A 24,888-nucleotide genomic window follows, 5' to 3' on the forward strand; every position below is an offset into this window, starting at 1 on the left:
CTCACCTACTCGCCTGGTGAATCTAGTACCTATAACATCTCGAAGTTACTAGAATACCTATGTAGAATAAAAAAGGTTTATTAAAAATGGTCCGCTAAAAGGGAGCGAATTAAGGTGGGGCTTAATAGCAAGTGGAAGAATTTAAAAAACAGCGCCATAAACTACCACACTTCACTTTAATCCAGCATACTTCACTCTGCATAAATCTACTATAATCTCATTTACGCTTCCTACACTAGCGTTAGACCTTGACGCCTAATTTACTCTGAATATGGAAGCAGAGATATTCGATTTACAAAATTTTACTTAAAGGGTAAAACTCCCATTATTTACACTACCTATACTTATTGCATACTTTTGCCGTATTTAGAAAAACAGATCAGCATATATTTTTACCACAATACGAACTGATACAGTCCGATGTAACACATAATTTATTTCATTGAGATATGATTGATGATTTATGTGTTACATTGAGATTGTGTTATAAGGCTATGTTAATTATAAATATCGTTAAATATGTAGTATATATGTATTCAAAATAAAATTAAATATCAATTAATAAATTTTGTGAATGTTTAGTTAATGAATAACTTAATTGGGTTGCGATTTACGTAATTAAAATTACGATTGTTTAAACACAAGCTCGTTAATAGCGACTTAAAAAATGAAAAAGGATTGAAAAACCCATGGGAAAACATACAGAACTGCCTGATTATGTATAGCTAATTGGTGAATTAAATTTGGTATAATTGCAAAATTTAGCTGTGGCAATTTATAAAATCCAATAATTCCAAGCTGGCAACATAAAATTTTAGTACATCAAGTTTTCTGTGCGGTGCACACGTTTTTGCGTGTGTGGTGAATTTCTTCGGCTGCTCACGGCTGCCACCGTTCAATTTCTATTCAATGTGTATGGCTGTGAAGGTAAGTTAAATTGTATTTCATATCTTTCAAAATTTGCACAAAGATTGCGTCAACCATGGCCGCGAAGGTCGTGTCCCCTATTAGCCACGAACGTACGAACGTCAGCAAGCGTCATGGATCTAAATGAAAAACCATTCTTTAATCCATTTCCATCTGTTATTTATCGTCCGCTTAATTAGTTAGTACTGTTCAACTGGTAAAGTAAACTAATTAATGTTAAACACGTTTCTGCTCACGTATCGAGCTTTATAGACATGTTATTGTTCGCGATGGTTCTGGTGAAACTTTACACATTTATGGCTACAGACGTACGTGCGGCAGGATGAGTCAGTATGATGTACTGCTTTCGTGACTCTAATATTGTATATTGTATCTATGTGGGTAGGTAGGTTATCTTGGATCTTATCTTAAAATATATTTGAATTAAAAGCCTTTGAAGATTGAAATAAAACTTTAATCCGCCTGTAATGTATAAAAGCATTATCAGTATGTTAATTATCATCAAAAATACACAGCTGGTGTGTCATATTATCTAGTATCACAATATTCCACAAAAGACTTAACCTATATTTAGTTGCGATTGAAATGAAAAACAAAGAATATACTTTTATACCTGTTAATTTCTAAGCAACATTTAGAAGTTTGATTTCGACATAGTAAAGTTTATTCCAACAACAAAGACTCCATGAAATTTTGCAAAAATACCATGTTATGACTTCTTTGTAATACTTCCATATACCAATTTCGTAAAGATTAGTAAAATGTTTTAGTAAAGAATTGAATAATTTGAAATAACCAACTATTGGCCTTCAATACTAAACAGTGGACATTAGTGGTTAGAATAACCAATGGACACTTGTGGTGAGGATAACCAATACATAGTCTGTGATTTTTCAGAATATGAATTGAGTCTGCTTTGTTTTGTTATTGTAAACATTATGTACATATAGGAAACACTACATGAGAGCATGAGATTTGATATAGATCAAAGTCTTCATCTCCCTTCAAAAATTAAAAGTTGTGTCACTATAGTTTCTCTTGTTTCATTAAGTTTTGTTTAACGGCCTTTGTCTTTATAATATTTACACATGTAATGGCTATATAATTTTATTATTGGAAACCAACAATAAAACTATTTTTTTAAATTTCACATTTGTTTAAAATTGTCTTATTGCACAATATTAAATATACTTACTGGAAATAGGCGATGAAATATTATGTAAATTATAACTCAGTTTTTAGTTTGAATGGATAAACTCTGCCCTGCTTATTCTAGGTCCAAAACCATACTGCATATTAGAATAAAAAATACTATGCTTTACCAAAGAAAAATTGAGTAGATCAAGTAGCCCAACCTCTAATATCAGGTATCTATGAGATTCTTTCTCTACCTATCACACCCTAATAAAGTTTTGATTTTCTAGGAAGCCCTTTGCATTATTAATTTTGATATAATATATATAACATATCAGCCTTTCTTATCTTTACATACACTACATGGAGAACTTAGCATTGAACAAAAGGTAACACTAAACATACCAGGCCTGGCATGAAAATAAATAAAATAAAAAACTGTCATACAATAATAACATTGTCAAAAATACAACTTAATATGTTTTTAGTGTAATTTTCATTATTACTGTTATTATTATTGTATTGAAGTATGTACAATAAATATAAGCTCGGACAGGAAATAAACTGGTTTTGTTGTTATTTCAATAAGCCAGAATTAATTCTTGAATATTGTCAACTGCAGCATTAGACTTATAATTTTACTAACTTAAAGTAAATATTGTACAGTTTGAGTTTAATTTCCAAAGATTTAAATATTTTGATTTCAAAGTAATATACTTTCATTTAAATTTTAAGATATTTGTTGGCTTTGTTAATCATAGTAATTATTATGCACATAAAGATATTTATACGTATGTTATCAAATTATTTTTCCTTCGTAGCGTGACGCATGGCGTCATAAATCACGTCAATACAGTCTTACACGTGTTTATTAATGGTGTCGATTGAAAGCAAACGTTAACAAAGTACGTCAAAATTACATAATGCACTTTGTCATGAGATTGCGAAACCAGAACTGCATTTGACATAAAAATGTTTTAAAACACGTTTGCAAATTTATTTACACGTGTTTCAAAAGCTTAGTTCGACACTATTAAATTTTTTTTTATTTTCAATTAAATTTTAGTTTCGGTCACAGTGCTTCATATGAAAAGGATGTAAGGGAATAATATAAAATAATAATTAGCTTCAAAAAGCAAACCATTATTTACAAAAGAGTTTAATACTCTTTCATACTGCCGATGATTGTTTACGCCGTTCAGAGTTCACTAGCGTGTCTTTGTCTACGTGACTTGTCGAGTCTAGACTTAAATCTCTTTGGCTTCATGTGGATCGCAAAAATGACTTCAGGTTGCAAGTGCTAATTTAAAAATAACTAGGCAGGACTCACCTGGATAGGGCGTCGACCCTGTCCCTGATCAAGGTTCATTGAACCTGTGCAGGCGTTTGCTCCGTTATACGGATGATTACGCACGATCTCTTATTAACAAAAGAGTGCAATAGTGTTTCGTCGATTCATCATAATATTATGAATCTCTGAAATTAAGAGTATATGAATTTGAGTTGTGCATTCCAAATAAATGATTCGTAATCTTGCATGGTAATTTTACGAAAAGGCGTTTTTTAAAGTAGAATTTTGATTCTGTTAAAAAATTAAAATTAATTGAAATGCAAATTAGGGTACGGTAGGTAAATACATTTTTTTAAATGAAAAATAAAAATTGTTTACTATAGTATTATTAATAGCAGTCCTTGCATCACATCCGTAGATGTCGGCATCGGCAAAAAGGGTGGCGTGAATTTTATTGAATAAGAACTAAAGATGGTGTAGCCAAGTCTTAATAATAAAACTTATGATCCATGGTTAGCCTTTTATTTTAGCGCCAAATGAATGCACATATTATGAAATTAGATGAGGCGTTCAGTCTTGCTTTGTGAAGTTGATGCGGCAATTTTGAGAAATCGGGTTTGTCCAATCGGAGAACTGGCAATGGAGAATCAGCAAATTAAAAAAGTAAATATTGGCAATCATCAAGATTAATAAAAACAATCGTTCGAGAGAAATCCATACCTACCATACATATAAAAGTTGGAATAAAATATGAATAAAGTTTGATAGCATCACTGGCAGATAATAATAGTACGAGCTCTTATTAATTTTTTACTACAATGAGTTTGTCACCATGCACATTCTCTGGGCTGTTCGACGTACAAAAAGTGAATAGCTGCCGTGGCACTCGAAATTACAAACTGCACTATAAAAAAAAAAGGACCACATCTGGCGAGACACAAGGAATGTGGCATTTCACGTTCCGAGGGAAGGGCTATTGCTCCGTACAAAAACCCGATAATAATATGTTATTCAGTAAGGGCGGAGTTCATTGAACCGTTCTCCTAGAAGACGGACTTTCGAACGAGGGCGACGCACTCCGTCCCTTAAATGTACATAGTTCGTTGGCTCTACGCACGACAGAGCATTGACAGCTTTGATTTATTCAAAAATTAATCTTCTAAGTGAACTGTTAAACTGAATATCTTGAATTTTATTTCAGACAAAGAATTAGAAATTACTCGTATAAATTACTTCTAAAAGTAAAATTAAAAACAAAGAGCAATATAATTTACAAAACATTTTTTTGATTTAACGTGGGTAGGTAGGTAGGTATTATTCCCGTTGTCATGTCTGGTCTCTGGCAACCAATGAACACCTAACAAGCAATATCGAAATACCAAGAAAAAATCGGTCAAACAGATCTTAACTATAAAACAGTTCCGAGAGTATTTGCAAATGCACAAAACAGTCCACCGTAGCCCTAAATTGGTGGAAGTACAGGTAAAGCAGGTCAAAACGAGCGAAGCATTTTGCTTTAGAATCCGGGTCAGTGAGTCAGGTCACGTCGATTGCCATCACGGTCGGACTCGACGCAGCCCGTTACTATCCTCTGAATAGAAATGATCTTTAAGTCCTGTTATTTTTAGTCGCTGTTAGCCACATTAAAAATTTTTGAACCCAGCATGGAGGCCCTAAAGCTTGAATAGTGGCAAAGAACTGCTATTGAAAATGGTTGGGGTTAGAAAATTTGTTGGGAAGTAAATTGGTGTTAGGCGTATTGTAAATCCGTATGAGTGATGTGTTCCAGTTTGAAAGGTGTTGTATTGAATTGAATACAATTGTGATTTAGAGCTCGTGTCTCAAGGAGGATCGAGGTAATGCAGTTGCGGTGTGTATGGGCTGCCGTGATTGCTTAGGGACCAGGCGGATCAAGGTTAAAATATCAGCAATAATATTAAACAATACACTTTGATGTATAAAGTTTATATGATAAATACTTATTATTCGATATTAACGAGGTACGTAATGGTTTTTCAACGCATCAAATTTTCTTGTCAGGTGCTTTAAATTAAATCGTTTCTTGAGGAATAAACTCCAAAAAACGTGTTTATTTACATTATAAAATATTCATAGGTACGTAAAACTTTTGCACTTACTGATGACCTTTACAAATGCAAAAGTGACTTCAGATACAACCCTATTAGTTATGTACGCAATGTAAATGCCATTATTTTAATTTAGTGTCTGGTGTCTTGACGTCATGCGCAGTTCACGTCATAGCAATGACGTCACTCTCCCTCACTGAGCTCCAATTTCCAACCCCATCCTACGAATTTTCCCAATGAGATCCATTGACCGACTTACGCGGAAGGTTATATTTGAATGTCACTATCAAGATTACTGAATGTCAACATATCGATGTGATTTATATTTTTATCTGCGAAACTATTTCACAAGATGCGTTTTAAAATTTGATATTAGAATGATAATATATTATTATGTAGTTACAACGGTTACATATCTTTTGGAATGTGACCATCATTATCGAATTGATATGAATTGTTACGGATAAACGTTGCGTAATTAATGACCTTGAAAAGAAGTCGACTGAATATGTTATTTATGTAACATTTTGAGCATGTTGAAATAATTCTTTTATAAAGAAATCAATAATAATTGTCGATCTTCGATATTTCAGTCTTACACTAAGCAAATAACGTACCCAATAATTAATCACTAAAGTTGGTCGATCGAATTTTCCTATTGCGTTTCGTCTTTCTTGTGACGTAATCCAAAAAAAGAAAATTGATGTCTTTTGTGATTGATGGTGTTCCGATTATGAGATCTTTCGATCTACAAATATAACTAAATCTTATTAGAACCCACAAAATCTATCAGTGGATTTTGTGAAATGTTTTAATGTTTATAATGTATGTAATAAATAAACACTTTTATACTCTTCATTTGGAAAGTGTTTTTCGAAGTTGGTCTCACTTTCTGGATGGATGCGATGACCTAGTATTGATCCTGACAAAATAGGGCGCGACCTGTTTTCCGTTGCATCAGACCCAAGAGGTGTTTGTTGCATTGATAATCCGATACTCGATATCGTCTTGTTTGTGGATTTCATGTAACTAGTCTTTGGTTAAACAATAAGATTTTTTAAAACTGGCCCCCTAGAATTTATTGTCTGTTACAATGAGGAATCTTTTGTTCTTCTGGAATATTCTATCGATTTGAATATACGTGACTGTTGTTTGTTAACTTAATTTTCTATGTAGCTCCCTGGCCTTCGATCGTTTTAGTGTTATGCTCAATAAAAGTCAGACACGGAAAATCAGCGACTACCTCGTACTGGTACCGACGTAGCTTTAATAACAAAACGACGTTTTAATTTATATCAGTCAAGATTCAACAGCCGATGGTGAAAAGTTAATGCATAAAAGATTTTTACCTAGAAGAGTAACGGGGGCGGACGGCTTGAGGTGGAATTGTGAATAATTCATAACCAGATGCGGATGGATCGATTTGACACTGCTCCCAGTGAATGTGATTAAACATTTGAAGCATTAAACATAAATGCAACAAGGCCCTCTGGTTCTTCGGTAACGCGTTTCAAATTATGCACCGCTATACTATTGTGAAAGTTGAATTGCATGCAGTTTCTCCCACCCACGTTCTCTACGTCAGGCGTTCACTTCTTGAAACTATACATAGCGCACCTTCTGAATTTGTTTTATTAATTAATTTATTTTATAATATTAGCTAATTCATAAATCTTCACAAATAATTTTTCGTTTCATGATTTTTATTTTATTTATCAGGAGGAAGTTTCTAGATATAAAATAAATCATTCGTTATCGGCAGGTTTATCGAATATACTATTACATTATCAGGCCATTCGTTTATTCGTGAAATGTAATCTTAAGACGAATCAATATCATGGATGAAATATTTTCTGTCTAATATAATGATATGATGTTGCTATACGGCGCCAGTGACTGGCCTTCGGCTGTGGAATCGATTTTATTGAGATTTTTAAACTGCTGATTTTAATATTTCTACAAATTTACGATAACTACTTACTAGAACAATTATTACTAAAATGCTTTTATTACCGAATAGACAGGTAGATAGAAAAGCTGTTAATCTTTAAAATGTCGCGTCAACTGGACAGTTTAATTTCATAACGTGTGACGTCGTGGGGGGGTCAAAATAAACTTCGAGCCAACCATAAATACACTGTAACATAATACACGACACGATTAGCCACACGTAACATCATGCGTTATGATCGGCGTTTAACTTCTCTTGATATAATTACATTTTTATCTTAATAATATTAGATTTTTAGTTAGTGATTTAAATCTTGAATTTTCACGAAAATAATGATTGAATGATCGTAATAATTTAAGTGAGATGGTTTAAATTCCTTCTTTTTCTAATGGTTTTATTGTAGACAAAACCGGCACTAAGTACCAGATAAAGGGTAGAGACAGTTTTAGGTGTGCTAATCAATTAAACCTTCCGACTGAAAATAGATAACTGATCATCTTTCTTTCTAGTTTATGGCTACAATTATTGTCTAGCTAAATGACAAAGGGTCGCGTTTTATTTTAATAATAGGGACAGTTAACGAAATGAGCTATGAAAAAGCCCTTATTTTGAGATTATCATAATTACCGCCAACGCTTGCTAGGTACAATAATGGAATTGTTCAAGTTTCAATTGTTTTGGAAAATATTCCAAGGAAAACTTGTAAAACACGTGTTTCGTGGGAGTATTTGAATAAACAGCATTTAATAATTGTTACGTTAACAAGGCACGTTGCAGAGAAATTCACGTTCCGTTCAAGTCACGTGTTCTGAACCTGCCGCAACAGACTAGAATTGTCACAAAATTACTCATTTTGTTTATTTTTTACGATTGTCGACTTAATTAATAGGAGTTCCTTACAGGTCATTACGGATGCTCCCGATCCATTAACGGTGCTTTTAGGTACCACAAGCACCTGTCACCGTCCTGGTCGAACCCGTCGCTTGCGGCGAAGGGCTCGACGAGCGAATTAACCCATAGAGACAGCCCACTGAGTTTCTCGCCGGATCTTCTCGGTGGGTCGCGTTTCCGATACGGTGGTAGATTCTGCGAAGCACTGCTCTTGCTAGGGCCAGTGTTAGCAACACTTCGGTTTGAGCCCCGTGAGGTCACCTACATGTTAGGGCGAAGCTGAAATAGCCTCTCAAGGCTATCAGCATAGGTAGGAAAAATGGAGTTCATTGTTCAAAAAATCTCCAAGTCGATGTAGTTTTTTGAAAATATTCTTTTATTGAGTAATGAGTATGAAAATGATATGGATTAAGTACTTACCTTGTAACTTAAACATTATTGCAAAAATACTTTTCTTTCAATAAAATCGTAATAAAAAATAAAACAAGTGCACGTATAATGATATTAGTGGGCATAAAGTATCTGAGCCCCTGAAACAGATGAGATAAATTGTTATTTGCTTTACTTCTTAAAAATTAATGAACTAGATAATTTGCTCTCGTTGTGGGTGGATCTAATTTTATCCTTAGCCGGTAACCGTGGGGTGGGTATGGATTGGGCGTGTACACATGTGCATAAGATTTTCAAATACGATAATGTTCCTTGATTTTAGTAAAATTATTTAGGTTTTAAGTCGTTTTTCTTTTTTCGTTTTGATTGCTGAAATTATGTGTTGATCGTTAGTTATATTATTAACGCGTGGCACAAGCTTGCCTCTCTCGTTTCTATGTTTAGAACGTGCCCGATTGATGTTGACTGCGGTGTGTGGTACAAATGAGTCGACTATTATCAAAGGCGGCAATCTGACTTTTGGACAATGATTGGTAAATCAGAAAAACGAATTATTGACTTTGTATTCCATCGACAGTCACAAAATTCTTCGGAACGACATCTTAGATAAATAACAGGTTAACTATTAACCTTTATTTAATGCAGGTTTTGAACCGTATTCTTTGAAGGAGACGATTATATTCAAATAAATCTGTATTGACATATCAATAAAATTTTGTTGTCCAAATGCACAGATTGCCGCCTTTGATAATAGACGACTCAAATGTCGGCTTGTATTATAACCGCGATGTACATTCGTTTTAATAATCTCGAATCATCTTTCTTGTGGATCAAATGATGTATGTATCTCATTTTAAACTCGGATTATGGTTACCGTTGTGGTGTTCTGAGAAAGTGTTTTGTTGGGGAAGCCTATGTACCTACCGTAAGGTTTCTTAAACTTCTCATGTTTGTTTTGGAAACAATATCAAGTGACGGCGCCTCCACAATACGAGATCTTGTTTAGTCTAAAATGTCACATAGACTGTATTTATAAAAAAGAAAATCATAACGCCGATGTTTGCGTTGATTAATGTTGTTCGATGTGGTTTGAAATAGGCTATTCGAGAAAAGTTTGAAAACATTGGCCAAGTTCTTATAGTTTAAGCGCGTATATTGTGAACGTGGGCGGCGTTCTGGTACAGTGTGTCTGGCGGGTGACGCCGACGCCCCCGCCGCGCCGGCCTCGCGCCGTGACGTCGTCGTCACTCGCAGCGCTGGTGCCCGGTGCGTCGAGCGACGAGCGGGCGGGGAGAGCGAGTCAGTCTATGCACGACCGCGGCACGGACAGTGTCGAACCGCTGCAATGTAAACTTCTAACCTTCAATTCTGTCTATAACGACAGTTTCTGTTGCGCGTGCAAATAGTTTCAGTTCTTTCATCGGTTGAATAACTTTAGTTTTGTGTTATTAACTTTATTCTGCCTAGCGGAAGTATGTAAGTACGTTTTCGTGTCACTATTTTATTACGGTGTTCCATTGTTGAAACCGTCCTGCCATTAATAAAATTCCTGCCTGAAAGAAGTATATAAGCGTAACGCATTATTTCATTCTTATTTATAGTAGAAAAATTAATTGTATGATCGTTTAAAATATATGAGATCAACAGGTCCACATTAGTCCACGTTCTAGACGTTCACGCTAAATTTTTCCACAGCAACATTACAAATAAATGTTTCCTGTCCAAGCGTTTCTGCACTATTTATTATTATTATTTATATTGGGAATTGTACGTCATAAATACTAGTTAGTTTTCATTTTCTTATTTTAATACCAAGCCATTACATTTATCACGCATGCCGAAGCAGTTACAGGTAGGTTTATCATTACAGTACAGATATGTCGGTTATACAGTACAGAAATATCGGGTAATTGTTAATAGTCACGTTTTAAGCTAATTATTACCTAAGCTTTTAAAATATTGTAGGTAAATGCTTTATTTTTGGAACGTGAACGGGTGTGGTCAGTAAGTCTTAATTATGATTGTTGAAAATTTATTTAAAACTAAAAGAATGTGTTGCAAAAATTCGGACTATAGTAGTGCGTGCTGTTTGGAGAATGTAAAAAGCTTCATCTGTGGTGCCTCATTACGTCAGGACCGATGTCACTAGTTTCACGGTCGAATAGCTATCAAACGAATTGCTCGTTCCTAACATTTTTAGTAATTTTCTGCTACATTCAGAATTTGAGATTAAAAAAAAAGCAGCTTCCGTATTAATGTGAATTCAATAATTTTTCTTCGCTGCCCATAAAAACGTGTAGTAGATCTTTCTTTCATTTGTAAGCATATGGGTCTTTTATTTCATTTCCCTCTCTAATGTATGAATATGAATAATGTTGTTCCACACGGTGGCATTCAAATTATAATCAAATAAAAGAGCTTTGTTAGAACGTATTGTTTGTATTGTTTTCATATAAGGTAAATTATTTTGAGATGCATGCTTGTGGCATTTATAGCTACGCGATCTTGAAACAATAGCCAGCAGACATTGTTGCCTTTGCAAAACATCCTGATGAGATTGTATCAACATTTACCGTAACAGCTATAAACATTTAAACAAGTATATTAAAAAAAAAAAGACAGAACTCACTTACTCGTAACAGGGGCTTAAAAATATGCTACAAATCCCGCTTAAAAGTTTTTTGCCTTATATTTAATTTCATTATGTTCATACTTTTTTTTAAAGGTTTTTATGACCTGGTAACTAAGACCTTTAAGTCATGTCTCATTTTAATTTATATTCTTATTTTTATGAAAAATGATAATATGAAATGAAATGAAGATGATTAATTTGAGACGTTAATCAACTGGGATGAAATTAAATGAAATTAGATGAGATGATATGGGATGAAATATAATCTCAGTAAAATGGTGGTCATTTGTTGAGATTTTTTCAATGGACTTTTTGGAGGATCCCGAGAAGTTACGTCCAGCGGCTTAGTTTTATTTTCCCACATTTGTGCACTTTCACAGATATTAAACACTTAATAAACCACCGCTACTACAAATTTAAACCTGAAGAAACACTAAATAGACAAAAATAAAACAAATCACACAACTTCACTCCTCACGTTCCCGCCAAAAAGTCCCTATGTTCATACGAATTTTAAATTTAAACAGATTAGTTAAGAAGTCCAACTGAATTTGTCATATTTCTTAAGGTGAATGTTTGAATATTAAAAATACATTGAAGCTCAAATCGTAGAAGGCATAAAATGATTTACCTAATTGATTCTATCAATTCATTTTTCGATTCTAGATACAAGATTACATTCATCAGAATAATACCAAACTTCATTATTAATATCGACGACTGATTTAACCATTCCACACAAATTTATATGAATAAAACTCGGTAATTATAATTCAGATTTATCGACATCCTAAATACAAGGTCGGGTTTATTTTTCTAATTCAAAATTGTTGGTCTTTCTTTTTTATCTCTCTTGGGACCGCGACCTCTAGACTAGCTACTGCTACTGGTGAATTATTTAAGGAAACCTTATCCTAAAAAGTCAGATTAGCTAGAACTCGATCTCCGTACAATTATAAAATCATTAAAACTGATAATTGTCATAGAATATTCCAGAAAGGTTTATTACAATTAAATTGTTTTTTAATCACTCACCAGATAATGAGTAACATTATCGGTAATTTAATAATACCTTCACAGATATAATCATTACCATTTTTCCAATAAATAATATGCATTATCAGAATAAATTGTCATGTTTTGTAGACTGTAAATTACTTATATAAGAGGAAAATAAAAAATACAAACTTGGAACATTAAGCCGCACGTTGTATATTTAAGTTATCGTGTAAATTTGAAAATGGGCGTTTTATGCTAAAAAATCTTTTTATGTTGCTCATGTAGAGAAGTTATTATTTAACTGCTTTAATTTTAAATTTATTGTTCTATTTATCTATCTATGGTCGCATTCATCTCCCAAATGGCTGAACCGATTCTAATGAGACTCATTGATGTGTACTTTAATTTGTTAATTAAAGGATAAGTATTTTGTAAAATTTAATGCAGAGTTAAATATAATTTACAAAAAGAGCATTTTATTTTATTATATTCTGTACAGCAATGTAGACTTTACTTGTTATGGACCGGCAGAATATTATCGTAGTCGCTCGGAGCCGTTCTTTGTGGAGGTCAAAATAGTGTCAATACGAGAAGAGAAACAGTTTGCATTGTTACACACATCATCTTCTCGAATTAAAACTCTAAGCTTAAAACTTATTAATTTTACAGGAGAGTGTTTTAAAGGTTTAACATCTAATATTTTTAATATTAAGCATCTTTGCAACATTTATTTTTTACCAGTTACATTATCTGTCTTTTAAAGTAAGATAAAATTATGGATTAATTTTGTTAAAGTAGTCAAAATATAGGTAAACATAAAAATTAAAAAAAAAAACTGCGCTCTTTTGACAGTATTTATAAGAAAAATACGGTGATATCAAATGATTCCGCATATTAACTCAATTTCGAGTATTTTTGGAAATTGTACACTTTTAATGCGAAAAGACGACATGTGCTTGCGACTGTCGCATGTAGGCTCTTTGAACAACTTCCCACCCTATTTGCAAAAAGTTCCATAATAATGAACACATATAGAACTGAGATGTTTTTGAATAAGTTTCCCCGAAACTGTCAATAATGTTATCATTATAAATAAACATTAAATGGCGGATAAACGGTTTCGTCTAAAAATAAATTTCAATACATTGGCACATATCGTCGACAGCCAATTAGATTGCCAATTCGTACCACGCTGCGAGCGAACATTGTTGATATCATAACATAACGCGAATGGCTTCCTTAAAATGGGATTTGTTGGAAATATTCAGCACACGATTAATATGGCTCTCTCGAGGAGAGTTTAATAGCTGAAAATCTTATAAATACGTTCGCCTTCATCCTAAATTGTATAAATTTTGGCGCGATCCCAACTCCCATTTCGCATCGGAATGTAGAGACAACGAGTACAGATAACGATAAGTTTAACCACAGTTGCCCACCGTGTAATCGGTATGTGACAATGATTTTGCTTTAAAACATTATTTAGATGTAAACACGACGTCGGTATAAATATATTGACGTATTTCTATCCCACGCCAATGTTTTTGTTGCCAAAATATCTTGCGCCGCATTTTAGAATTCGCGTCTCATCCGACTTCATTTCTCTCTGTTCGCTAAATGAGTTATCTCGAACTTATCATGCTAATATTTATTCTTTGTTTTAATGATTTCGTACAGTTGCTAATTGAAGTGGTGTGCGTGTTGTCGGCATTAATAATAAATTTGACTTATCAACGACGATGCTTTAGGAACGTTTTGATAAGTGTTTAATCAATAACCTACGTAAGTGAACACATGTTATCTGTGTTTGATCAAACATGCTCGCGGTAAAATATCATAGCCGACGAATGAAAGCGATGTGTCTGTTTCATTATGATAATAAAAAAATGTAGAAATAAATGTTTACTGTGATGTTAGAGGTTCTTAGCGGACAACATTATCGTTCGTATCGCAAATGTAAATAGTTGATTTATCTTAATTTATTAAATATACACGGGACCGAATTCCGAAAAACTAATTATAAACTAACTATCAGTGTAGTGGAGTCATCGATTAATGTATTTAAAATTGTTTTGTTTTTCGATCGCAGCTGGAGATCCCTTCTGTGGTGACATTGATGGAGTTCCGCTTGGACAGCGCGGAGTACTGCCAGGCTCAACACAAATAAACAGGAAGTGTTTCCGTGAAGGCGAGAGCAGGAGAGCGCCATCCGCTGGACCCATGCTGCCGGTAGCGGCGGTGACTAGACGCACCTCGCGCACTGTTCCACATACCTACCCATCATCAGGTACATGTCGTTTTGTCACATAAATGCGTATCGCAGAAGGTTGAAACTAGATCAGCAGCGAATGCTTACTTTTTTCAGCGATCTTTTATGACAGTATTTTTCGAATTGTATTGCAATCTTTTCTCCATTTCGAATTGATACAACAAAAAGGCACCTTTGTTTTCCGCTGGTGGTAGGGCCTCTTGTGAGTCCGGGCGGATAGATTTTTTTTTATTGCTTAGATCGGTGGACGAGCTCACAGCCCACCTGGTGTTCAGCGGTTACTGGAGCACATAGACATCTACAACATAAGCAATAAAAAAAAATAAAAAACAAAAAAACAGACGTATTTTCTGGTTCTCCTCAACAACGTGATAACTTTATTTAAAAAGTTACATCACTGTGTTAACTCGGGCCGCAGGTATATTATATTATCAGAGCGGGGTGCAGACTGCTTCATGTTTACGTTTTGTGTTATCACGCAGTTGAGCGGAGAGTGCAGACCGTGACGTTCAGTTGGCCGCGGATCAGATCATAAATACCGTTGCCGATGGCGCACAAGACGTTCGCTGGTACTTCAGACATTCGCATGACCTAAACTTCGTTTTATCCCGTTTTTTATTTTTAGAAGTTATTTTTTTATCCCACTTCAGTCGCCAGGTCTGGCTTTGACGCACGGTCGCCGGGAAAATGAAATGCGAAATAAATCAACAAAATATTGGGTGCGCATCAAATGTTCTAACGAGCGACTTGTTTTTTTGTTTGTTTCAGTTACCTTAAATTCGGAGCCCCGCTGCTGTTGAGCACAGCCAACAATTCAGTTGCTGAAGTTTTTAAAGGGCCTATGTTTCCGAGTGATTTAATTTAATTTGTTTCCACATTCTGAACTTTTGTTTGATCGCTTTCGGATGCGTTCGAGTGGTTGAAAACGACATCAATGCGGGCAGTTCCCATTATATAATTGGACCCTTTCAAAACAAAAGCTACGAGACTGTCGTGTGTTGTGTGGAAATAGAGTGACAGTTTGTCTGTTCGATTGTGACGGGACCGTTAGGCGGTTGTGAAGTGAAGTTACACCAGCCGAGTGCGGAAGTGACTGCCCGAGCCGGCTTCGATCTCGCCCAGCAGAAGAGAAGCAGCGGTGACCATGAAGCAGAAGGACATTAGACCGGCGCCTTCCCTCATCGAGTACAAGGGGATGCGCTTCCTCATCACCGACCGCCCATCGGACGTGTCCATTCAGGCGTATCTGCAGGTGACCGACTCGGTTTTTACTTACCTTTCGATTTTTCTGACCCCGTGTATAGAGAGCTATTGTTTGTTGCATACCATTTTGTTGTACTTGTTAGATTTTCCGGTCACCGTCCTCGTCGAACCCATCGCTTGCGACGAAGGGCTCGACGAGTGAATTAACCCACAGACACAGCCCACTGAGTTTATCGCTGGATCTTCTCAGTGGGTCGCGTTTCCGATCCGGTGGTAGATTCTGCGAAGCGCTGCTCTTGCTAGGGCCAGTGTTAGCACCACTCCGGTTTGAGCCCCGTGAGCTCACCTACACGTTAGGGCGAAGTTAATATAGCCTCTCAAGGCTATCAGCATAGGTAGGAACAAAAAAAAGTTAGATTTTTTGTAACTTGTAACCCACAATATGAATTCTATTGTGTCAAAATAACATTTCAAAGCCAAATGTGCCTACATATCGCACATACGGTGCGATAACGTCACTTATGCAAATTATATAATTTTTCATGAGAAAAGTTGGAAAATTTATCTTATTATATAATTCTGCTAGACTATAGAAATAAAATGATAATATTTAAACTACAAACTTCATCAGTAAAAGTAAACATCTCTCTCGTCTCACTATAACCAATAACAAAAAAATGTATTTTCTCATACTGAGTTCACCATTAAAAAAATTGCTTAAGTGACTGTATAGCACCGTATGTGCGATATATTATAATGATATCGAATATTCTAGAATAACAAGATTAGTTTAGTCTTTAATCACCTTTTTAAATTAATATTGTAAATCGTATTATTAAATTATGAAAAACTGAACTATTCTCTTCACTGAATGACAGACAGGTCAGTTAATCTGTGTAAGAAAAACCTTTTTTTTTTTTAACTAAAGAGTTTTAAATGTTTTAAAAACTAAGAGCTTTTCTTTACATATATAGTGCCGTGTATCTAAATAGGATCTGTCAATTTATCGACCATATAAAAAACGAAAAATCAAAAAGTCATGAATGATTAAGCACTGTCGCTGCCACTAGTGACGTGCAACAGTAACTCAATTGAACTTTTTTTTTTCTTACCTAATCTTATAGCCTTGAGAGACTATGTAAGCGTAAAGTACTATCGTAAACTCATTCATCTTCGTTGAAAAATATTGATAGGCACTACTTAATCCAATTCACGCTTCACTGTTGGTGCTTACTGACGTAGATCGACAGATGAGTTTGTCTGGTACCAAGATATAATTATCTATCGTATTAAATTGTATACCTTACCCTCTTTATCGGAACACATGTTTTCTACACTAATATGCTGAATTTACGACTAATTATGCTATTTGTATTTTTAGGGGTTGTTTTTATTACACAATTAAACATATTAAATACAGGGATTTGTTTAAGCTATTGAGGCGATGACATCCTCATGGTATTATTTATTTAATTATATATGCAGACGAACATTTATAGATTTTACAATAGAACATTAGTAAAATCGAAATTATAGGATTTCTTCAAGTGACAGTTATATAGAAACAGTTATGTAGAAAGAACAAAGAAAGAATTTTTAACTAATATATATTTTTTATTTATTGCTTAGATGGGTGGACGAGCTCACGGCCCACCTGATGCTAAGTGGCTACCGGAGCCCGTAGACATCTAAAACGTAAATGCCGCCACCCACCTTGAGACACGAGTTCTAAGGTCTCACTTTTAACAAAACAACAACTGCCCCGCCCTTAAAACCGAAACGCTTTACTGCTTCACGGCAGAAATAGGCAGGGTGGTAGTACCTACCCGTGCGGTCTCTTAAGACGTCCTACCACCAGTAAGAATTGTTATTATTGTTATAAGAGTTATTATTGTTATTATAGGAGTTGTTATTATTATTATAGAAGTTGTTATTATTATTATAGGAGTTGTTATTATTATTATTATATGAGTTGTTATTATTATAGGAGTTGAGGAAGCACAACGTGTGCACGGTGGTGCGCGTGTGCGAGCCGAGCTACGACACGGCGCCGCTGAAGGCCGAGAACATCGAGGTGCGCGACCTCGCCTACGACGACGGGACCTTCCCGCCAGCCAACGTCGTAGACGACTGGTTCGAGATCCTCAGAGATAAGTGCGTATAAATATCTGCGTAATACTAATCAAGCGCCTTCTCAATCTAGACCCCGCGATTGAGCATCAACTTTATTTCCGTATGTGTTGATACATCGGACCGTTAGAATTATACAGACCCACTTCGAAAATTTTGGATTTCGACTTAAATAAAAAAATGGGCTTTTTTTATAGCTTTGATGGGTGGACAAGCTCACAGCCTACCTGGTGATAACTGGTAACCGGTACAGACATCTACAACGTAAATGTCGCCACCCATATTGAAATAATAATATGTTCTAAGGTCTCAGTATAGTTACAACGGCTGCCTATAATCAAATGTCCTAAATTAGCTTACAAAAGGACAAACTTATCCATCGGTTTCTTTCACCCCTTCCTCTACTTCCTTTCGGTTTGAAAACTTTGTTTGATGTTTTCCAAAAAAACGCCTTTTTTTGACTTTGTCTCTATAATTCTAAAGGTACGACATGTAAGTTAAGTACATGTGGCTCCGATGGATTATAGATACGTCTAGAATAGATATCAACTAACGCAGGCGGATCATTTACACACGGTAATCTGACCTCAAACTAGGATCTCCTGTACTAGGAACCAGAGACTGATCGATATACTTATATACGTTTAAATATAGATGTATATATATTCAACACTCATGACAAAGGGCAAACAAACCTGATCATCCCTAGATCGTTTGCATGAATATGAGAATCGAACCCCAAAACCGCTATCAGGAGCACTGATTAGAAATGAGAAAACCTTTTATTTCCTACTAAATTGGCGGAAACTTAAAAATTTGACTCGCAATCTAGTGTGTTCTGTGCAATATACTATTTTCTTAAACTTATACTATATTCTTCTTTTTCTCTGATAAATTTATTATATTTTTATGTTGTTCATAAGATATGATTATGTATGTATGTGAATATATGAGTATATGATAGTGATTATATTATTATATAGATATATGTGTAAATTTTATATTATAATCATGATATTATATTGCGTATGTTGTTGTATGTGATGACATATATGTATACAGTGTATGTGTGTACATATGTATGTAATATTATTATCAATTTTGTTATTTTCGCAGTAAGTGATGCACCTACCACAGGACTCTAACACCGCCCTTAGGTTGACTGATAGAGAATGACTCGGCCATTAAGTCCGCCATTGTGCCTTTGTGCATGAAGTTGAATAAATCTATACTAATATATAAATCTACAGTGATTTTTACGGTTGTTCCATTATAACTACTGAACCATGCATCCGATTGACTTGTAACTTGGTATCCATTTAGAAAATACATGTACTTAATGGATAGATATATGAGTGTTGGACTTCCTAATAATAATGTTAATTTTAAATGCCCAGCGAAGCGGGCGAGTACGGCTAATAAATAAATAAAATATTTTAACAGTCAATAACAGGTATGAATACTAATTACTTCAGCACTAATATCGCACTTCGATAAAGCGGCACGACACGAGAACCCTCTCATCGTGGCCGCCGGTAACTACATTCCCGATCCTGCGGACAGAATGGAAAGCAGTCGACGTCGCCCAAAACACGTCATCTCGGATCCTCCCGATCCACTAACGGTGCTTCTAGGTACTTCAAGCACCGGTCACCGTTCTCGTCGAACCCGTCGCTTGCGACGAAGGGCTCGACGAGTAAATTAACTCCCAGACACAGCCCACTGAGTTTCTCGCCGGATCTTCTCAGTGGGTCGCGTTTCCGATCCGGTGGTAGATTCTGCGAAGCACGGCTCTTGCTAGGGTTCGTGTTAGCAACGTCATCAGGTTTGAGCCCCGTGAGCTCACCTACAAAAGTTAGGGTTACGCTGACATAGCCTCTCAAGGCTCTCAGCTTAGGTAGGAAAAAAAAAAAAAAAAAAAAACTAATATCGAAGTTATTGTCCATATTAAAATTATTCCTAAATCACCTATTTATTCGTAATAGTATGGAGTTACGGAGTCTGTTGTTTGTTGGTCAGGGCGGAGAACAAGCCGGAGTCGGCGGTGGCGGTGCACTGCGTGGCGGGGCTGGGCCGCGCGCCCGTCATGGTCGCCATCGCGCTCATCGAGCTCGGCATGAAGTACGAAGAGGCCGTCGAGACCATCAGGGAGTAAGTTTTTATTTATTTATTGCTTAGATGAGTGGACTAGCTCGCAGCCCACCTGGTGTTAAGTGGTTACTGGAGCCCATGGACATTTACAACGTAAATGCGCCACCCACCTTGAGATGTGAGTTCTAAGGTCTCAGTATAGTTACAACGGCTGCCCCACCCTTCAAATCGAAACGCATTACTGCTTCACGGCCGAAATAGGCGGGATGGTGGTACCTACCCGTGCGGAATCACAAGAGGTCCTACCACGCAACCTACCACTAATTACGCAAATTATAATTTTGCGAGTTTGATTTTTATTACACGATGTTATTCCTTCACCGTGGAAGTCAATCGTGAACATTTGTTAAGTACGTATTTTATTAGAAAAATTGGTACCCGACTGCGGGATTCGTACATCGTTGCATCGCTAGATACGAATGCACCGGACGTCTTACGATGACTTATTGGCTTACTAAGTATCACGAGGAGCATGTCGACATCCAATTACATCCAAATTATATTTATTTATTTATTACAAATATATAATACATAAGGTAACTGTTTTAATCGACCAAAACAGCGATTTAATCTTAAGAAGTTTGTAGTAAATTTTACCGGCAACATGGATGTTTCTATTTGTGTTTTCTATAAATAAATCTTCCCTGATATGTGCAGATAATACGGTCTGTGAAACGTAAATAAGTACAAGGACGGCATCGTATTAAGATTGCAACCTTGTTCGCGCATGCGTGCACTAACCTTCACTGGTTTATATCACTGACGCGTGGACGACCAGACACAAATAAAACTTAGACGCACTCATCTATATATTAATACGTGAAGCAAAAACTTTGTATCCCTTTTTACGAAAATTGCGCGGACGGAGGAGTGTGAAAGTTTCCACACTTATAGAGAATATAGAGAAGAAGTGCACAATGCTAATATATTTTTTTAAATAATGTATAAAAGATACATTAAATCAGTAAAGAAAACATTACACACACTACATACCATGTATTTAACGCACACACGCATGCATACTATTTATTGTCAAACTTTTGTTCTTGACGTCTGTTGTCAAATTGAGAATAGGTTAAATATTGTTTGTCTTTGTTAATATTTTTTATAGTGTAGTCTTGGCGAAATTTGTGATTATAAAATACAATCATAATAGCGTACAAACTTACAATTCCAATTAATTATAGTCGAATTTCGACTGCTGCGGGGCCTCTAGTAGTATTATATTGTTCTGTAACAATCTTAACGAGTTTTGAGACTAAGAGAATACAGAAAGGGAATGTTTGTGATTATGACTCCCGATACGTAAATTAATAACATTTTATTTTTACTTGCGTCGTCGGGTTATCTTTAAATGAGTCAAACTGCCTCATGAAATCGTTGGGCAACAGTTTTAATGATTCAGATGTTAGCTCGCACTCCACTTGAGTGATACATGGAGTGCAAGAGAATATTCCGCGTCAGCGTAAACAAATGTTAAAGTTCGAAAATTAATTATGTCTCTTCATTATGCCTTTTCGATGGAAATGTTTACTCTTTTTATGAGAATTTTATTTGCTTATATGTCTGTATCTCTTTATACTGTGTAGGTAAAGGAATCTATCAACGTAATTTTCATTAAATTTAAAACGTTTGATTTACTTGCAAAATTTAATTATTATCCAAATTACTATAAAGCAAGAAATAAGTGGAAAATATATTTATAAAATAAAATCTCGTAAAATCGATAGTAGTCGATCCGATAGACGTTCCATAATAAATTTCAATCAATTTGTTTGCAAAATGTCAAGTTGTTGTCGTTAAGGGTAGGCAGCGGCTCAGCTTTGCCCCTGGGATTGGTGATGTCCATAAGCGACGGTAACCATTCACCATCAGGTGTTCATCTGCCTACAAGACCAAATAAAAAAAAATTGGGAATTTAAGAATTTTTCATTTGTCCATACAAATTTCCTACGTAAACCTATTAATACATTCTCAATTGATAAAAGTGTTTAATAACGAATAATATTTTTATTTATCTTATATATAAAATTCTCGTGTCACAATGTTAGTTACCATTCACCTCTGAAACGGTTTGACCGATTTTTAGGAAATTTTATATCCATGTTCAGTAGGTCTGAGAATCGGCTACTATCTACTTTTCATATCATTTACGTGATAAGGGTTGTCCACCCCTAGCATTTATTTTTTATTGTTTGGACAATTTTTTTTGTCTGTTATAATGAGGCATTATGTGGTTGAATGAGGTTTTGTTATTTTTATATTCCCTGCCTCTTTCACTCATTTACCACATCCTTACATACTCACAATAAGTTACTTTTTTTTCTACACTAGGAATTCCCTAGAAATCTTATATATGGCCAAACAACGTTTGCCAGGTCAGCTGGTATCGTATAAATTACAGTAATACGTTGAATACCAAATTTGTTAAGTAAGACATACGCGCGTACGGTATTCATGTGTGAACAACCCTTAATTCCCTACATGTAACGTTCCAGTCAACGTCGAGGCGCCATCAACGCTAAGCAGCTCTCGTACTTGGAGAAGTACCGACCGAAGTCACGTCTCAAGAAGAATGGGCACAAGAACAACTGCTGCGTGCAGTAGTGCCGCCGGCGCCCAGACAGCGAATGTAGCTCTGCTTTCACACACACACTAACACAGGGGAGCATAGACAACAAATCAATTTTTATTATTCCTAGTATGGGAGCATAGACAAGAAATCAATTTTTATTATTCCTAGTATGTCGCTACTTTTTGACGATCATATTTTTTATTAAGTTTATCAATAATATTATATTCTGGAAGGTTGTAATTGAATTCCGTCGACTCGAAACTTCGTTATTTATACATTCCCGTTAAGTTTGCCCCATCCGAACGTGACTTTAATTATTGTACTCAGCTCATCAAATGTTTGTAAAAATTTTAAAACCGAATCCTCCTCTGAACTGACTTTTGTATTTTAATGACATATTACCCTTGTGTAGTAGTACTGTGTATCAGTGGAACATTTAATAGAAGCGAGCCACGATTTGTGTTCATAGTTGAAACAGTTTATCGGGTATGTATAACTTTAATCATAATAAAGAAAAAGAAAAAAATACAATATATCCATAATAAAATACAGTCAGTTAATTTGTAGATTGTTTTATTTTTATTTTTCCAGAGTGTGGTGAAATTATGATCTTTTCTCTGTACTGTCCTGTTTTTGTGTACTACTATTAAAGTGATTTAATATTGTAATAATTTTGAGACATAATGGACCCGTTGTGTTTCATAATTCGAATTATATAGTTGACGAGTTTCGTTATTGTAATCAATTGTGCTTGTTTTAATTTCACGAATGTAACGGTTGTTATGAGTTTTGCATTATTAATAGCGACCGAATCGCTTTAAAGAACGCGGCTCTTGACTTTATATAACTAATGTGAATTCTAATCAATTTAGAGAATGTTAACCAGTATGTTTACGTACATTTGACTCAATGAAAAGTTCCAATTAATAAAGTAAAATAGCTTTTTGATATTATTTTTCTATTTCTCATTTTATGATGATTGTCAAAGTATATAATAATAATGATCTTGTAACTACGGAACAGTCACATTCATGAATAAAAATATTTATAAGCAACATTAATGTTTTATTTGTGCCTGGATCAGTGTGAGAATTAAACTGGATTTGTGTTAAAACACATTCGCTTTCGATCGTAGCTAACTAGAGTGTTGTTCGCAAACGAACACAAATCAATGCTGCTCGTCGTGTTCTTCGGTTCATCCCTTCCTTACATTTTACGACACTCCGGCGAGAAGAGATCTAGTGATGTTATTCCGGACCGATAATAAAACCAGAAACACTTCAGTTTTCGCAAGTTTTATTCACATCTCCTAAGAGGTATAGTAGACCTTTTATATATACTCGGCATAGCAGAAAAATCACGTCTAAACCAGAAAAAAACAAGTTTCTGTACGTATATTATGTTAAGATAACTTACTTATGGTATAGACAGAACTCATTTACACTTCCGTATTAACACTTCCCATAACCTTGACATTGATTTGTTTAGTAGTGGTTATTCATCGAACAATAACATAATATTATTTTTATCGTCCTAGTTTAATGCCGTGGGTTGCAAGACATTACTGTGAACGTTTAATTGCTATGCTACGCTTTTTCTCTGTAAAGTCAACTTTTTTGTCGTTCTGTAAGCTTAATCATTACACTCAGAATGGCACAGGATGGTGAACAGCAAAGTACGCGAGTTCGAGGATCAGCGTAAAGCTGACCTTGATTACAAACGCGACCAGTTGAAGGCCCGCTCACCTGCTGCCATAACCTATAATTATGAGAATGGCGTGCTTACGTGCCCTCAATGCGCAAGGAGTTTTGCCGCAAAGATAGGCTATATAAGCCATCTTCGAGCGCACGAGCGCCAAATCGACGGATAGGAGTCAAAGTGGTCGCCATGGCCGAAATCGGTCGGATGAATCATTATGGTACTGTCAACTGATTGTTTTCTTGGATTTTAGATTGTATTGATATTGTAGGATAGAATAACAGGATAAATAGGAAATTTAAATTTATTATATAATTTGTGAGCCTGGTATAGGTTAGCATCATCGCTGCTTGTTATTTTGGTTCGATTTGAAAGTAATAAAATAGTTGATTTTCGACTTGAATTGAGACTCCGTCCTTATGGTTTACTAAGGCTACATTCACAAGATACGATGTTCACAAGCAAATTCGTAGTATACCGCCACTACTTTGCCAGGATGAAACTTGTTTGTCTAGCTGCACCTCTCGCCGGCCCCATCACCCCCGCAGTTTCTATCCGGT

The 24,888-nt window shown here is 35.4% G+C and overlaps 1 protein-coding gene and 2 long non-coding RNA genes across 5 annotated transcripts; 1 reads left to right on the forward strand and 2 right to left on the reverse strand.

The window, feature by feature from the left end:
* The first annotated feature begins 814 nt into the window (after nt 1-814).
* On the forward strand, nt 815-23,685 carry LOC101743511 (PRL-1 phosphatase). 3 transcript variants are annotated; one of them, XM_038011318.2, is made up of 6 exons: nt 815-927; nt 14,392-14,589; nt 15,340-15,823; nt 17,762-17,928; nt 19,924-20,055; nt 22,554-23,685. In XM_038011318.2, the coding sequence occupies exons 3-6, from the start codon at nt 15,716-15,718 to the stop codon at nt 22,660-22,662; spliced, it is 516 nt and encodes a 171-aa protein (XP_037867246.1). In that variant the 5' UTR covers nt 815-927; nt 14,392-14,589; nt 15,340-15,715; the 3' UTR covers nt 22,663-23,685. The 3 variants fall into 3 exon arrangements, with proteins under 3 accessions (XP_037867246.1, XP_037867247.1, XP_037867250.1); XM_038011319.2 differs by lacking the exon at nt 815-927 and adding an exon at nt 9,918-10,147; XM_038011322.2 differs by lacking the exons at nt 815-927; nt 14,392-14,589 and adding an exon at nt 14,922-15,140.
* On the reverse strand, nt 3,859-9,797 carry LOC134198954 (uncharacterized). The gene is made up of 3 exons (XR_009973253.1): nt 9,596-9,797; nt 8,702-8,811; nt 3,859-3,985 (listed from the first exon to the last, which is right to left on the reverse strand). It is a non-coding gene; the product is annotated as an uncharacterized LOC134198954 (long non-coding RNA).
* Nucleotides 14,267-16,648, reverse strand: LOC134198956 (uncharacterized). Its single transcript, XR_009973255.1, has 2 exons — nt 16,580-16,648; nt 14,267-14,869 (listed from the first exon to the last, which is right to left on the reverse strand). It is a non-coding gene; the product is annotated as an uncharacterized LOC134198956 (long non-coding RNA).
* Nucleotides 23,686-24,888: the final 1,203 nt, after the last annotated feature.

This window comes from Bombyx mori, chromosome 5 (genome assembly GCF_030269925.1).
Source record: "Bombyx mori chromosome 5, ASM3026992v2".
Classification (NCBI taxonomy): domain Eukaryota; kingdom Metazoa; phylum Arthropoda; class Insecta; order Lepidoptera; family Bombycidae; genus Bombyx; species Bombyx mori.